The 17,613-nt window shown below is 41.0% G+C and overlaps 1 protein-coding gene across 4 annotated transcripts; it reads right to left on the reverse strand.

Moving 5' to 3' along the window:
* Positions 1-80: 80 nt before the first annotated feature.
* On the reverse strand, positions 81-17,613 carry ccdc88aa (coiled-coil domain containing 88Aa). Of its 4 annotated transcripts, XM_067499324.1 has the most exons (29): positions 17,244-17,613; positions 17,070-17,161; positions 15,631-15,736; positions 13,888-13,957; positions 13,322-13,380; positions 13,083-13,166; positions 12,755-12,895; positions 12,342-12,523; positions 10,904-10,985; positions 10,294-10,452; positions 9,978-10,124; positions 9,715-9,859; positions 8,858-9,520; positions 8,563-8,768; positions 8,100-8,294; positions 7,614-7,744; positions 7,373-7,511; positions 7,131-7,304; positions 6,395-6,556; positions 6,016-6,293; positions 5,786-5,929; positions 5,448-5,634; positions 5,100-5,245; positions 4,903-4,995; positions 3,942-4,153; positions 3,116-3,196; positions 2,094-2,345; positions 1,901-1,966; positions 81-1,630 (listed from the first exon to the last, which is right to left on the reverse strand). In XM_067499324.1, exons 1-29 carry the CDS (start codon positions 17,304-17,306, stop codon positions 531-533), a joined length of 5,559 nt encoding a protein of 1,852 aa, XP_067355425.1. In that variant the 5' UTR covers positions 17,307-17,613; the 3' UTR covers positions 81-530. The 4 variants fall into 4 exon arrangements, with proteins under 4 accessions (XP_067355425.1, XP_067355426.1, XP_067355427.1 ...); XM_067499325.1 differs by lacking the exon at positions 2,094-2,345; XM_067499326.1 differs by lacking the exons at positions 2,094-2,345; positions 3,116-3,196.

Genomic DNA, 17,613 nt, shown 5'->3' on the forward strand with positions numbered 1-17,613 from the left:
CCGTTATAAAAGAATGTAAACGCCGACACATATTTTTAATAGTGTTTTTCTTCTTTTAATTAAGGGAAAATAGCATTCAGGAACGGGTCGTATATATATATATTTTTAAATAGATTTACACTTTTTTCACATATGAACAAAATCTTTCAATTCAACACATCAGTGTAAAATAAGTTACAAGTTCTGATTACTAAATGCTCATAAAAAAAACATTAACAAAATGTCTTGGTAAACACAAAACTAGACAACACAGGATTGTCAGTGGGGTAAAGGTAAACATAATTAATAATTTTAACAGGCAAATCATAATATGTATGTAAAACCAGTGTAGAATATGACCAGAAACATATTAGTGTGAATTGCTGTTACTCAGACATATTTTAGATAAAATTAACACACATTCTTAAATTGGTTTAAAATAAATGCTCAGTTACAGTGAATTATGTGCTTCAGTTGATATGATGAAATGTGAACTTGCAGCCACCTGCTTTATTTGAATAACACAGTACTGAAAGATGTGACCTCTGCCCTTATGCAGTTGTGATGGACTTGTCCTTTTCCAGCCCAGCTGCATGTTCTGCATTTTGCTCATCTTCGATGTTGAGCAGTGTTTGCGGTGTGGTATGAGAAGACTCGTGGCTCTCAAGGGAACTGCTGTGCACCAGAGGGGGATTTTGATGGAGGAAGGCCTGGCTGTTGTCGAGTGCATCCACATTAGTCGTTATAGTGACATAGGAATTGTTGAATATGGTGTTTGGGAAGACAGCGTTGAACGAGAATGAGGATCCAAACAGTGATTCCTGCACTGGGGATTTGGACTGGTCTGGGCTTCCTACACCTGCTAGGTCTCTGAGAGGTTTGACCGGAGGGACTGGCTCAGGCGCACTGATTTTATTCATCCACTGTGATTGGTGACTGTGATTTGCTGCTTCCTTCTCAAAACTGCTTTCTTCTGATGCCTGGGTTTGGAGAGAGTCCATCTTGACAACCACCTTGCAGTCGCTGTTGACACTAGGCCGCCGGGATGAACCCTCTGCTGTAGAAATTACACTACTGGCACGAGGGAGACTTTCTGGAGATCTAGACCCTTTTAGTCGTCCCTCTTTGCTGAGGGGGGTGGAGAAGCAGTTGAGACAGCCAGACATTGAGGAAGACTTCCCCTGAACATACAACAATGTGATTGGTGAACAGGCTGAGGCTCGGGTGTTTTCAGCTTTGGTACAGATAGATTTTGAATTTATGCCATTAAGCTCTGAGTTCATTTTGACTGTGCCACCTGAATCTGATGAGCAACGGGTCACTTTCCCTCTTGAACCCCTCCTAATGCTCTTTGTACCTCTTGTGAGCCAGAAGTCCTGAGTAGCACCAGGCTCTTTTCGTTTTGATATAGACTGGTGATCTGGAATCTGTCTCATGGTGATGGGCATGGTTGAAGCTTTCTCCTTCTGCTGCAGCCTCTGTGTGTGTTGGGGGGTGGACGTATCACTGGGTGGCTGGTAAGAAGCGGAGGATCGGCGTGATGGGGGATGCTGGACAGGGCTGCTTCCATTTGACCACGGCTCATTTTCCAGGCTCAGGCTGAACTCACCACTGCTCTCACTTTGGGCTCGACTCTGGACACAATTCACCTCTGGAAAAACATCGAATTTATTTTTTTTAATCAAGAGCTACAATACAATATAGGAATTTTTCGGTAGAATCTGCCAGGTGTGTAAAAAATACTCTGAATGACCGACAGGGGGCAGCAGAACAAGTCTTTCTAATACAGCTGTTGAACTTAGCGGTCAGCATAGAGATTAATATGAAACAAGGTCATGATTGCAATTTGATGGATTTACTCTAATTCCTGAGCTAAATACATCTGTATGCATGCCGAATCCTCTCAACAAGAGGGTTTTACCATGATTCTGCAGCTCGTCATTGTCCTCACATCCAGATGGCACAGCACTATCATTTGAATCCTTGTCTGTGGGGGATGAAATTTGAATTCAATGGATCTAGCTTGTATGCTTAAAACAAGAAAAGCTTTTGAGAATGTTGTGCTACTCTCTTCTATACAAAAAATGAAATTTACATAAAACAAACGCTTCTACCTTTCACCCACAGCTTAGGAACATCTGGAACACTTTCAGTGTTGTCAGTGGTTTTAATGATGACAGTGTGAAGATGATCAGAAGGCGGGGTGATGGGATGATGAAGGTGGAGGACAGATAGGATTGATGTAGTAAGGGATGAGGTCAGGGCATCCTTCTTGTCCTCAGCCTCTGAGCCTTCCAGCTGCTGTGACCCATTTGCCAACAGCTGCACCCCCAGCTGCATGGAGGGATACGCCAGGCTGCTCAGGGCTGCAATGTTGGACCAACAAATCAAGGAAATAGGTGGTGGATGAGGGAGGAGACAGACAGGAGGCTGTGAGGGTTCTATAGCATTGACAACATGGGAACAGAGACCGTTACTTTTTTTCTCCACTAAATGGTTTCTGTACTCTACAGCTGGCTCATGCTGGGGACAGAGCTCATGCATCATATTTCCCTCCTGCAATGCAGTATTTCTTTGACCTCGATCGTTCTAATAAAATACCCATACTTGCTTTTGAATATGGCCACTGCTGCAGATACTTAAAACCACATCATGTAACTTTTTACAGGTATAGATTTTTAGTAGAAAAATGTTCCCAAAAATAATGTGGAGAGGTGCTATTGAACAGACGGTGACGGAGCATAGCAGAGCAGGGAAAGGTTTGGGTGAAGCAGAGTGGGTTGATTTTGAGTCTTATGTTAGTACTAGATTGAGTTGCATTTTGTAGCTTTCAGTTTGTAATATAACAACAATCTATGATTGCTGGAATATCACAACAAATTAGTTTTTGTGGTGAAATGAGGATTTGAATGAATGGACACATTATCAACATAAGGACAGTGAATTTAAGTCTCACTGACAATGCTGGTTCCTATTGAAACCAGTGTTGTGTTATAATGTTACTTATGTTTTTATTGTAAGTAATAGATAAAATAATAATAATAATGAATTACAGATTCTGACTTGATCAAGATAAAAACTAAACAAAAAGCTACAGAAAAGATGATGATAGACACTGGTCCAAAGTCTTTCTTACACATGGAACGGCGAAAGAGTGACTTGACTTTGTCTCTTTCCTTCAGCCTGTTCCTCATACGGGGAAACATTTTCAGTGCAGCTTGATTACAGCATGTGCATCACCATGGAAGGCCGAAGTTGGAAGGGAAAACACAAGGCAAGGAAGGAAATCAGGGGGAAGGAAGGGTGAAAAAAAGACAAGAGAAACACACAGGGAAGGCATTTTGAGGACTTCTGAGGTAATGTTTACACACATGATGCATTAGGAAGAAAGACACTTTGGACACACAGAATACGTACTTGCTTTTTAAAACATTAATTATAATAATAACACGTTGAACAATTAAAATCTATGTCTTGTGCTTAGGGCTTTGTGAAAAGTAAAGATAAGAAAAAAAGTCCTATTGTAACAAGTCTGATATTTTCCCTTGCTGTTACGCTCATTTCAAGGAATTTTTTCACTTTCTAAAATGGAGGCTAAAATTCTGTTCACTACAGTAAAAAAACAAAGAAATCCACATTACAACAGTTCTGAAGCTTTACTTTAAATTCACTGTCTACAATAAATTGAGTGTCTACTTAAAAAATGCTTAGGTGGAAGGAGTAGTTTTCTCAGATTTCCGTCTTTCAAATGCTGCTACACATGTAGATTCAATTGTCATGGCCACTAGTTTATCGATGTCTTTTGGCTGTGAGCTGGACCATCTCTGTGGCCTGCATCTGATGAAGTTGTTACTTTCTGACCTGTTGCTAAAGCAGTTAATGGGGGAATTTAATATTTTGAAAAGGTAATTTCTGCCAGGTCAGCAGGAGAAGACCTTCAAATTCACAAAGGTCATACTCACTGGTCTTTCGTTTGGGTGAGTTGACTTCGCCTGCTGAGGTGAAGGCTGAGCCTCCAGAACCTTCTAAACTGAAGAAGGAGCTGTTGTTATAATCAGAGAGATGTGGCTCAGTTCCACCCGAGTGTGTAGGGGTAGGAGGGCACTCAGGTCCATGCTCACGGCTGCTGGATTTAATCAGCTTCTTCAGTTTCAGAGTTATCCAGTTACCACGCCTGTGGAGGAGAAGTTTTTCAAGAGTAATGACTAACTATACAGAACGAGACACAAAGTACTGGGCTGATATGAAAGGTTAAAGTATTCTGCATCTGGCGACAAACAAGCAAGCATCAGATTAACATTTAGTTATTTAAAGTTGCTAGACACCAAATGAACATATATCTGTGAAACTCTTCAATATTTCTAAGAATATGTTACATTTTATAAACCATTGCTTTAGTAATATGGCCTCCATCTTGTGTTTTAATTCCCTCTCGTGAGCACTGTAATTCTCAGACACAGGTGGCGGCTGTTTTCTCTAAAATAGCTGGAAAAACGATTCGCTCCTTGCTCAGCACCTAACAGCAGACAGATAAAGTTAGCAACAAGCCAGGGAACATAGGGAGCTATTAGATGCTTAAGATTTATTTTCCCCAGCATGTTGGTAGAGATCAAAATCCAAAATATTGCACCTATAGGGTAGACACGCTAATATTGTTTTATATGTGCCTAACGTGTCAATAAGCAAATGTTGCCACATTCACAAAAGAGGCTAAGTGTTACGTTCCAGCTCGTTTAATCTGAAATAAATAAAAACAAATCCACAAGGATCTAATGACAGAACTTAAACTCAACATTATCATTTAAGCAAGTCCAAATTAGTGATTAAAATTTAGAATCTGATTAATTATTAGAAATTTGACCTATCAGTTATTTTTATCCAATTAATATGAAAGAATCTTTAGCATTGAAATCGGCAACTTACCTGCGAGGAGGTGATGGCTCATAAAACTTGTACTGGTCCATTATCTTCTCCTCCAGCTTCTCTTTCTGCCTCCTTAAATCATTAAGCTTGTCACTGAACAGAGACATGCAGCTGACGTTAACAACATGCAGAACATGCAAAAATTAATCAGACCCTGTTTAATGCTGTATTGGGATGTTTGGCCTCATTTTGCTTACATATACTGTCGCTCTTCAACATGAAAAAGATCTTTGCTCTCCATAGTCTGCTCCAACAAGGTCCGGTTCTGCAGCATCAGGGTCTCGATCTGGCCTAGTAGGTGGCGATTCTCTTCCTCTAGGTTTCCTTTTAATTGGCTCAGCAACTAAATATAGAAAATATAGTAAAGCAGGCATATTTGCAAGTGTGTTTGATAATATACATTTTAAATCAATTATTAAAACAAGGAATTACAGTACAGTGCACACATCTGGCTTATTGAGCCTACTATGCCACTTGTTATTTGATTTTTGTCTGCGCTAAACTCAAAGAGATAGTAAAAATATTATAAGAGGTGATGTCCATACCTCACATTGGTTATTGAGTTTTGTGGAGGTGATGTCTAGTTGCTGAAACTCCTTTTTGAGCTTGGAAAAGTCAGCCTCCAGCCAGGTGTGCTCCAGTTTGGCCTCATTCAGCTGACTCTTGAGCTGTTTGTGATCTGCTGCCAGCAACTCATTGTCATTCAGAAGCTGACGGTATGTCTGATTCAGCCTAAAAAAAAAGATGTGAGGCTGAGCATTAGTCACAGTAATCATTAGTGTGCATGTACTGTGTGTGTGTGTGTGTGTGTGTGTGTGTGTGTGTGTGTGTGTGTGTGTGTGTGTGTGTGTGTGTGTGTGTGTGTGTGCTTGGGCCCCCTCACCAGTCCTTCTCATCCCGGAGCCTGCAACATTCTGCAGCAGTGGTCTTGTGCTGTTCTTTCTCAAGAGCTATTCTCATCTGCTCCTCCTTCAGAGCTTTCTCCAGATCCTCTAGCTTAGTCCGCTGCTGCAACAAGCTATTGTATCTAAATACATCCCCAATACGCATGTTAGCATGCAGGGAACTGGAACCATATATAAATAATATCAGCAATTTTTTCATCTTCCCCACCTGTCTTGCAGTGTGCGATGCTCCAACTCCAGTGTGCGGTGGGCATTTTTCAAACAGCCATGCTTGCCCATTAGGGCCTCGTACTCCATGGCTTGCCGCTCATGCAGCGCTGCCAGCCGTTCATGGTCACGTAGCAGTTGCTCGTAGACACCACGCAGCTCTTCACGTTCCCGTATGGCGCTGTCCCGCTCACTTTCTGTCCCTGACTTCTGCTGCTGCAGCTGAGCATTCTGGGCCATTAGAGAGGCACTCTGCGAGTTCAGCGTGGATTTCTCCACCTGGAGAAGAAGGGGGGCAAGTTTAATTAGGAGTTATAGTAGCATGGGGGGGCTCGTATCTGATTTAAAGTGTAGTGCAGAGGACAGCGCATGTTGTATACCTGTAGGTGAGCATTGTGTGTCTGCAGAGTTGTGTTGTTCTCCTGCAGTGAGGCAGCCTGCCTCTGCAGAGCCAGGATCTGAGCCTGCTGGCTGTCAGACTGACTCTCCAGCTGCTTCATGTGGGCCTGCATAGCCTGGCGCTCTGCCTCCAGTGTTGCATTCTGCGTTTGAGGAAGAAAAGGAGACGAGAAGAGAGGAAAGCCGACTAACTACATTCGTCTAGAATATTTTTTTCTAGGAATTGTCATCATATTTGATTTATAACTGCTCTAATTACAATTATTGTTTACTAATTTGTGAACTCTTCTGACCCATCTGTGTTTGTAAATTTCCACATATTTTTCTAGATTATTTCACAAGAGAGGATTATGCCTGTGTCTTCACCCATGCATTCTTTTTCATATTAATCATCTTTTCATTTGATCTATTTATTCATTTTATTCTTTTATTCGAAGTTTGTAATTCTTAAATTCTACAAAAGACTATATAAGATTAATTTCAGTGGGAATCTATACTCTATACTAAAATATTTCTATGCTTCTAGCTGAAAAACTCCTCCACATGACATCACCCGGAGGAGTTTTTCATCATTAGGAGTTCATCATAGGTAAGTCAGAGGTAACTTTTATGGCATCCAGTTACATGTACTACCTTAACTAGAACCAATAAAGCAAGTTCAAAACCAGTGAAGACGTCGTTTAATACCATATTGGACAATAGATGGCTGCCACTTACATTCCTCTCCACTTCAATGAGACGGTCTTTGAGCTTCAACAGTTCCTTTGTGGCCTCGTGACTTTCACGCAGCCATTCACTCATTGTCTTGCCAGTCTCTCTAGGGGGGGTGGTGCTGGATGAGGTCCACTCCTCATCCTGTCTCTGCTGCAAGGCCTCATAGCTCAGCTTCACCTGTGTGGGGAAATAGGTTCACTTCTGGATCTAACAAGCCTGCAAAGCTCAGCTGTATGACAAGTTACCATCTTGAGGTCCTGGCGCAGCTGCTGGCTCAGGGTGGATGATTCCTCCAGACGAGCTTCCAGAGCAGCTATCTTGTCCTCTTTGATCTGAAGCGACTTTTTTAGAGACAACGCCAGCTCTGACTCGAGCGTCTTAAACCTGCAGTGTAGAAAGAAAACAACGGTGTCGATTTCTTTTCTCTTGCACGATGTTAAGGCCAGGATGTGGCATTTAAATGAACTCCAGGCAGAATGTGAGCACCTGCTGTCTGATGCCTTCTGTTCAGCCTGCTGTATACACTCCTGGTTCAGAATCTTTATCTCCAGCTCATGTGTCAGCCTCTCAAATTCATTGTCTTTCTGCTGGCTCTTCAGTTTCTCACTCACAAGTTCCTAAAGACGGACGATATTTTTGGAAATACAAACTGTAAGCGTTCAGTTTAGTTCCAAACATTTTCAGTTTGTACTGTTTCAAAGTAAAACGTCTACTTGTGACTCTGTGCAAAAAATTGAATATGGTTACTTTGTACTTTAACTTGCTTTAATCAATTTTTTTTAAATACATGTTTGAGGCCAGGCTGTCTGGTATTTGTTTACAGCATAACGCTGAAAAGCCCTGTGATACACGTATACACTGCTGCTTTATAAGGATCTTTGGGCAAATAATCCATTATCATTCAGGGGAGGTCAGGGACTATTTTTTTTTTCAGTCAGCGTAAACTAAACTGCACAGACGTCCTCCTCTTACCTCTCTGAGGGTTGCAAGTGTCCTCTGGTCAATGGCAGCTTGCTTGGTCAGTTCTCTGTTGTCTCTCTCCAGGCCTTTGACCCTCTCAGCAGACTCTCTTAACTCCTCCACTTCTTTGACTAGAAAACGCATCTCTCTTTCCAAACTAGCCATGCAGACATTACTGCTGTCTAAGTTAGCTTCTTGGATTTCAACCTGAGACAAAGTAAAGTAGAGCCGATGTGAAGGGCAATTTAAGTCTTCCAAACATTATTCTGCATTAAACTGGCAACAAATATCTTGCACATTCAATTTTTAACAGTAGCTCAAGACTCATGTGTTTATACTGGCTTTGGAGCAGCGACTGTGGCCTTATGTTATAGTTTTTATATGTTTAGGCTTTTATTGTGTTTATTTTATTTGTATTGAGAGGCACTTAGAAAGATCTTTTCTTACTTACTTACCTAGAAGACAAGCTACCTACCTGCTGTCTGATTCTTCGATTCTCCTTTTCCAGCTGCCTCTTGTCTCTCTCCAGAGTTGTAGTTTCTTGCTCCAAGCTCTGTTTCTCTGTTTCCAGTTGTTCCAGTCTTCGAGCTGAGATCCGAAGTCCCTCTAAAGTGGCCTGAAGGCTCTGGTTCTCTGCCTCCAGCTCCTGAACCTCTGCCTCCAGACACTGAACCTTCCGCTCTTAAGAGATGAAAGATGGTAAACAAAATATAGTAATTACTCTATTACAATACTCCACATTCAAAGTTTAGTTGAGCTACAATCCGTACCAGTGTTATCGAGTGTAGTCTGCAGATGCTGATTAACTGTGTCCAGTGCTCTGCACTTGGCCTCTAGCCGCTGTGTGTGCTTACTGGCATAGGAAGAACGTGTTGGCAGACCTGTGAAGATGCTGTCATGGCAGGGACTGCTGCTCTTCAAGCCAGAGGAGTGATGATGGGATCCCACAAAACAGTGGAGCCTATTGTGGCTGTTTTCTAAGACTTCCAGATCAGACATTAGTTCTTTGAAATGATCTCCTCTGACTCCGTCCTCCAGCTGTCCTTTCTCCTGAATATGAAGCTCTGGATTGGCTGTGTGGAGGATCTCACTCTGGACTCCCTGCAGCTTTTCTGTGTGCAGATGCTTGTGGCAGTCTGAATTTTGATTCAGCATCTGGCTTGTCGTTGTGTTGTGGGAGAATACATTATGGTGGTTTTCTACATTGGAGCAGGAGGTTTGTAAACACGAGGGATCGTCTGTTGATGAGGTACAGTTGTTGCTGTTGCAGACACGGTCACACTCGCAGGGGCTATATTTTACCTGTTTGCTGTTGCTAATAGACGCAGCTCTGAGTTCTTCCAGAGTCTTCAGGAGACTTTGGTTCTCCTTCTCCAGCTTCAGCATCCGACTGCGGGTTCTCTCACTCACCTCCTCACTCAGAGTTTGCTGGTCTATGGACAAACACATGATAGCACATGATAGTTAACGTTCTGTCTAAAGAAAGTAAGAATGTGAAATTAAACAAACAAAACAAATGAATTACGAAATCACTAATGCATGCACACACTTTTTTTTACATACTCATTTGCTGCCCTACCCATAGCAAACAAGTAATTGGCTCTATCTTTTTAAAAGCGGCTCTAACCCTGGCCGTTCTCAGTGGTCTTGGAGAGCTGCTCTAACTCCCAGCCCAGGTGTTGGGACTCCTCCATGCTCCTCCTCTGAGCCAAACATAAAGCCAGGTTCTCCTCTTGCAGCTCCTCCATGCGCCTTCGATCTCCCTCCCGTTCCTGAAGTGGAGGCGCAAAGTTATTAGCGTTAGTGTTTACTTTATCCCAGCTTATACAAAAAAAAGATTAAGTCTAATAGAGGGCTTAGAGGTCTACTGTGGATGTGCAGACTTCTGACCTGCTCCATGTCGTGGACTTGGGCCTTCAGTAACAGACTGTGCTTCTCCAGTTGGTGGATTTTATCGGATCGTGCCCTCCAGCCTGCTAACTGATCCTCTAACACCTCTTTGGTCTCCTGTAGCACCCTGTTATCCTCCTTTAGCTCCTGAAATACAAAACACACGTCTCGGATTTATACATGTAGCTCATCACAAAACAATGTGTGAAAACACATTTTTCTGCTTAGATCCTATAATTTCAAAAAAGAGTGTGTGGTTCCAAAATTCCAGTTACAGTATGACTTAAGATTTACTGATAAATTATACTGCATGAACCTCCACTTTGGCTTTGTAGAACTCCATCTTGTGTAGTTGCTCCCTGTATCGTCCTACTTCGCTCTCCAGTTTGTCAGCCTTGATGGCTCTCTCTCTAAGAGAATCCAGTTCATCGCGGTACGTGCGGGCTGCACGGGCATCCACAAGCAGCTGGGAGTTCTGGTGAACATTAAGAAAGGCTCATAATTTATATCGAAAACCTAAAGAAAATAATATTTTCAACTGGTCTTTACTATGGGGAAACTTCTTCCATCAAGCTGGGGATCATCAAGTGTCTCTCCTTTTTTATTATCTGAATTTGTTATAGATAAAGCTGCGATAATGAATCTTTTTCTGTTAAAATGTATACAAATGACAACATGTGAACTAGGGTTGCATAAAGTAGTGAAGATTTTCACCTAACTGTGGTGTTTCCGCTGCTTTAAGAAACGTTTTAACTTCTTGGGTCATCTATATTAACTTTTACAAGTGAAAACTACTTTATTTTCCAATATGAACAATGGTAACTACTATTAACGTCAGCCACAAGGGTTTCAGACAAATCCATAGTTACTGTGTCACTGTTAGAAGGAGCTGTAATTTGTTCTTTGTCTTTTCTCTGACATCAAACCTCCTGCTGGATCCTCTTCAGCTCGGCCTCCATGTTCTCCAGTTCATGTCTGCAGTCCAGCATCTGTTCACTCTTCTCTTCTCTAGTCGGATTTGTTTTGCAGTGCAGAGAGACAACCAGATGCATATGTTAGTGTAGTTAGCCCTACTTACTACATTTCTGCAACACTTTCTTTTTCACTTTTAGATATGTTTCTATAAAACATATTCATCCACCTTAGACGTTTCCACCTTTTGCTTTTTTTTTATTTTTTACAAAAGCGAATTGATTTCTTTTTTGACAAGAAATACAAAAAAGACTTTAATGTCAAAGTTAAAACAGATCTTTAAAAAGTTGTATATATTCATTAAAAATATAAAAACTAAACAAATTTTACTGCATATGTCAATTACTTCCTTTATGCTCAGTACTCGTTTCATATACTTGTAAAAACAAAATGACAAGCAGTGAAACTTAACTGATTCAGAAGCTGTTAGGATAAGGCTCATTAAAGTCTATGCCTTTCCAGGAATGAAATATAAAACAGACTATTCATCCATGTATTGTATATAAAGGAATTTTCTAAAGCTAAGGCCATTTGGAAGTGCAAGCCAAGCCATACTTGATGCTTTAATTGTATTTGTTCAGAAGCAACAGCATTGCAGCAAGAGAGGACAAAACAGCAGACAGGATGGGATGGAAGGCATAGAGGGAACGGAGATCTTGATTGGATCGGGCTTAGTGTGTGTTTGTGTGCGTGTGTGCAATATCTGCAGAAATGTAGAGCCAATGTGGGTCAGTGGTAGTGCACAGCCACGAAACCTGCCAAGCTGGCAGTAATGTGGGACACACTCCCCGGGGCTTCTCTTATCCTGCAGTCTGTCGCTCTCTCAGCCTCACTTTCAATCTCTATTGGCAGTTTCACATAAACTGGCTGCCACTCTACTAACAACCACCCTGACAAGAAACCTATACTATGATAGGAACCGACATTTCAGACAAATTTGTTTACTGTGAGATTATATGACTTAAAGCAGTGAATGGTTTTACTCTATTTTGGGAAGAAAAAAACACAAACTACACCACACAGTTTGGTTTTATAAGTGAAACGTAGCATAATATGGCTGCCTAATTCACAGACTTGACATAATCATCATTCCTGGGGATTTTAGTATAGATAATCCTTAATAATTCCAAATGACACAGAAATGGTCACATTTGAGCGAACTTTAAATTTATCCTTAAAGAATATTTCTCCTTTCATCCATAATATTTTCAGATTTAACCAACATGATAAAATCATGTGATTTTATTTTTTGAAACTGTGAATAGATTTGTTGTTGTTTTCCTGACTGTGATGACTATCTGAAGAAGATTTTGAGGAAATTTTCCCCCTCATGCTTGATTCTTTAACAGTGTTGTATTTTTTTCAGTTTTGTCCACATTGGTCAGTACTCACAGCTCTTGTCTAAGTCGTCTGATCTTGGCCTTTGAGTCAGCCAGCTCCACCGCCAGGTGTTGCTGAGTCCCTGCCTTCTGCGGCTGCTGCATGCTGGGAGAGTAGCTGGTGGACAGAGGGCTGGAGGGACTACTGAGCAAACTAGCTACACCTTCTTTCTCCTGCATCAGGTCTGCTATAGTCTGCAAAGAAAGAGGAGAGACACGCACGCTGTATCGGAATACCTCAAACACATAGCTAAAAAAGCTTAGTGACTGAAATATTTTCACTTATAATTTTTTTTATTTGCGACTTTCGGTTCATAAGTACAACTGAATGTACAAAAGGGTGTGATTTACACACAGGTTTCAGGTGAGTTGCAAAAGTCACAAAAAAGTATGTCTGAAAAAATGTAAATAAAAAAGCAGGGGTACATCTAAATGAGTGTCTCTCTGGTCCAGCAGGTGACGAAGGTGCTTGACCATGTTCCTCACTACAGCCTCCAGCTCATCTGGCTGCATCTCACTGCTTTCCAACAACTGCAGATCCAGCACATTCTCCTGACTGTGGGTCAACTGGCAGACATGGGAAGAGGCAGTCAGGGAAACAATGTATATGTTCATAATATACTTAGGACAGAACATGTTGTTTGACATTTTCTGCTGGTTGTAAAACCAGATCTATGCACAATATTTTGTGTCTCAAATATAAGAATGCACATACTGACTTCCTGCACGGCCTGTGTCACACAAAGTCCCATACCTCCTGTATGTGTGCAGCTATAGCAGCTTTTGTGTCAAAGTCAAGCGTCTGGATCCTCTCTATGTATGCCTCTTTCTTCTCACACTGAAAATACAAATATTACCACAATAAGATAAATCATGAAGCCTGGTTTAGGATTATGCCTCTGGGATCAAAAAGAAGTTCATTCTGCACAAAAAGTATCACATACATGTAAAGGAACTTTTCATATATGATCTTAAACACTAGATGGTGTTTACCTGGACTGCACATCCCAACAGTAACAGCAAAAGCTTCTTCATTTCCTCCAGACTTTGTTCTGTGGGGTGTAAAAAAACAACAACATTATTTTGAAATACAACTTATCAGACTGATGTACTTGAGAGCTGCTGGTGTGAATTTAAATTGAACTGAGCGCTGGCTGGTGAATTTGGGTCACCACTTGCCAAAGCCAGTGGATTTATCAGACTGATAGCGTGCAACTGAATTACAACTGTATCAGAAAAAAGTGCTGTGATGCCTTTTTTGTGCCCCTTTTCATTGGCTGGTATTTAGAAACGAAGGTTTTTATTTATTCTACGTTGTGTTTTCTTGCTGCATCATCAGAATTGTCGTTACAATTTCCAAGTTGTGGATATCCCTATTTTAAATGTAATCCTTAATTTAAACTTGTTTAATTTAACAGACAACAAAAACAACAAAAAAAATAGCCTTTATTAAACATACCCTGATGGTGTCTATAGATAAATGATGGGAAATCAATGCAGTGCAGATCAACCGCGGCTTCAGCGGAAAAAGAAATGAGGAATACTGTTTAAGAGCATACCACAATAAGGAATCCTGCCAAGCAGCAACACGTTTGGCAAAGGAATCATGATCAATTGTCTCAGATGGTCCTGTGAAAAAGAAGAAGGAACAGAATAGGACAAGAGTGGATGAGAAAAAGGAAGATAAGCACATTTGGGCAAAACAAAAACAAGGCCAGAATGTGCAAAACTCTTCTTTTGGACTAGCCAAAGTTTGTGAATGGACAGGGGCGTATGTATGTACAGCACATAGCAGCTGCTTAAACACATGTATAGAATCACAGCCAAGAAATGGGTGCGTGCTCTGAATGGTTACACGATAGAGTCAGTTCCCCCGGTGCAGTGGTGAAATCCTGCAAAACTATTGCATTCAGCCCTGTTTTAATCTATAGGTGGCTTGTGTTTGTAGGGGATGTGTGCTGAGGTGTGTGCAGCATAATGAGTTAACAGCTGAACTGGACTGAAGTTCAACTGACTGGTCGTGGAGCTGACCATCATCCTCTCCTTTCCCATATTATGGGTAATTATGGAGTCAATTCTCTGGTCTTAAAGATTTAGGAGTCAGTTCTAAGTAAATACTGTTGAGAATGAAACGCTATACTAATATGAATATGTAACTTTATTGTGTTGAATTGTTTGCTGCTTCCTAATGTCACTAAGCCTTGTTGATGATTTTAAAGTAGCAGTGCATTTTTGGGGTTTATGCAAAGACTCAGTCCTGCATGGTTTTTAACCATTTTTTGATGATCCTCTGCCCATTATCAGTTCAAAAATGTAATTTGTCTTATGACAAATACATTTCTGTTAGTGTTGTTGTGACACATACATTGAGAACAAATTACATTCCCAACAAATGGTTACGATCCTGGTGTGCTCATTACAGTTTTTCTCAGTTGCTAAGATGCATTAAATGAAATTGGCATGCACTTGATCTTCATCGTTCGCTCAGCAGAAATGTTCTCATGCAAATGTTGTAACACTTTTTCGTTGCTTTATTCAGTGTTGTTGTAACTGTGTCAAACAAAAGGAATACACATCTGAGAAGATATGAATGCCTAATGTTTCTATCAGCAATCAGTCCTTATCCTCTGGAAAACATTCAGTGTCATGTTGATGAGAACCTGTGGTCTAATTGACAGGAGAAAATTATATTTGATGTCCCCATTTTAATTTTTTTGATATTCCCACCTATATGTTTCACTTGGTTGCTTTTTACTTTTCTCGGTTTTCTCTTTATTATTTATAGTGTTAATATTTAGCTGTGTTTAAACAATTTGGAAAAAAGAATGAAATATGATGCAGTACAGTAAAAGATTATAATGTATGATTTTACATTACGTTTCTAAGTACAGTACAAATGCTGTCCCATATTGAGTGTCTGAATTGCTCACTGAAGTCCTGCACACAGGAACGAATTAAGAAACTTTCTTAGGAAATCTCTATGTTGCAGTATTTCAACAGGCCATGTCCAAAAGTGCAGGTGTAGCGTGCAGCGGTGTTTCTAAAGTCAACTCCCCAATGGGATGTTACGATAAAGACAGTGTATTTTGTATTTCATTTTAGTTGAAGAGTTTGACCACATGTTTTGTTGTTTGAGTTAGCATGCACACATGTGTTTGTGATGCAAGATGCCAAGTTAAGGGACACAAATCCCAGTCAAATGTTCAGAAATCTGATAGTGACAGAGATGGAAAGCATAGCAGCATGTAGCTTGGATGCATTGTAGCATATACTGGGGAAAGGAAAAAACATCCAAAACTCACCAGATAATATGACTTGATTTGCTGCACAAGAAAGTTCAGGTTCTGGATCCTCTGACTTGGATCCTTGCTGACTCTATTTGTACCCTGAGGTGTAACAGATGGATTTCTGAAGATGGGAAAGAACATAAAGGCAGTGGTGTTTCTGCTGTTCACAAACAAACAATGATTCTCTGCTATGGGGGAGAGGAGGCTCTAGAATCACCAAGAAAACACGTACGAGGTCGCTGTTCATTTCTAACTTTAGCCTGTGTGACGTCATTGCTTTCAGACAGCGAACGGGACTGTTTGTTGTCCAGCCCAAATCATTCCTTTAGTTGGATTCCTGGGTCGTCAGCTAGAGACGACAGTGGTGTGGGGTTGTACTGTACTGTCACATAGTCTGAGTGTTCTCATTCATGGGCCTCAGTGCAGTTATATAGGTCAGACGTCACCTTGCTGTCCGGGGAAAAAGTCTCGAGACTAAGAGATGCCTCTTATCTACTGTATGCATCTAACTGTCTGCCTTTCTGTGCCGTCTGCCTTGTTTCTGTCCCAATGGCACTAAACACTGGCAACAAGGCCTTAATCCCAGAGGGTCTCCCAATCCAGGGGATTATCCCGCCTCTTCCCCTCCCCTCCCTTCCCCTCGACACAGCATTATTTTGAATTTAGAGCTGGTTATTGCGACCCTGGAGGATAAATGGGATAAATGGATGCTTGAGACATGGGGTGGCTAGACAGCATTATCCACAGGTTCACTGGGTCATCAGTTTTTAACCGATCGTCTTTGTAACACTTCAGTTTCTCTTAGGATTCTACCTTACACATGAACGTCTGAGTCTTACCACCTATAAGCTCACAGAAGTCACAGGCAAAACTACAAACTGGGAGAGGACCATCAGATATTGTTTAAGGTTAAGAGTAATTCCCTCAGGCGATAAGGCGACCAAATAATAATTTCCTAAGTGGCTTCTTAATATAATGCCTTTACATTTTGTCAAAGTGACGGGGAGCACATCATAGTCATCTTCCTTCAAGCTAATGTCCAATGTGTATGTCTTTATGTAGTTTTATGTCATTCCGAACCCAAACTTTTAAGTCATGAGCAAGTTGCATTTAAATACTGCTGCAGAGTACAAAGATCCCCTTCATTAATGCATAGTGACAAAGCCAGTACTGTTGGTGATAAGAATGTTAGCAGACGCTTGTTACTGTATTAGGCTGCTGTAGAGGCCACGAGGAGAAGATAAATAGTTGAAAACAGACAGTTTGACGATGATGATGATTTCTGTTTGAATCATGTACAACAACTGATTTGTCATTCAAGCATTTTCTCTTAAAACCTCACTGTAACGGCAGATGCTACTAATCTGAGGGTCCATCTGTACATGGTTCATACACTAAATTGGATATGTAACAAATAAAATAAGCTATATAAGAATATCAAAGCAACAACTTACATTTGTGTCATTATGTCATTCAAAAAGACTCCATCCAGTAATTCATTGAAATCCAACTGCATGCCCACATCATTTGGAACAAACGTCTTCACCTGAATAAAAAAAGAGGATACACGATTAGAGGTTGGGGTCACGTTATTTGGCAAACAAATGAGAGCTTTCTGCATTACTTACCCAGGTGACAAGTGGGCTAAGCATAAATTGATCTAGAGAGGGAAGAAAAACTCCAGCTTCCATCGTTACCAAGGTGGTGGGTAATAAATCACAACAGAATATTCCAGCTGTTTTGATATTGATACCAGCAACCCAGAGACAATCCTTTCTTCACAAGTGAGCCAGTATTGCAGAGCTTCACTATTCAGGTCGTCCCATTTGATGAATTTCGACTAGTTACCATTTAAACTGTCTGCGTTTTCACTCAGCTCAACTCCTCTGGCTACAACATCCACGAGAACTTGAAAACATCTACAAGTCTGTGTTCAGAGAAAACACCGTGCCCATTTTTTCCTGCAGCACCGCACACTCTGGCATCCTCCTTGCTCCT

Source organism: Channa argus, chromosome 3, assembly GCF_033026475.1.
Source record: "Channa argus isolate prfri chromosome 3, Channa argus male v1.0, whole genome shotgun sequence".
In the NCBI taxonomy this organism is placed as follows: Eukaryota; Metazoa; Chordata; class Actinopteri; order Anabantiformes; family Channidae; genus Channa; species Channa argus.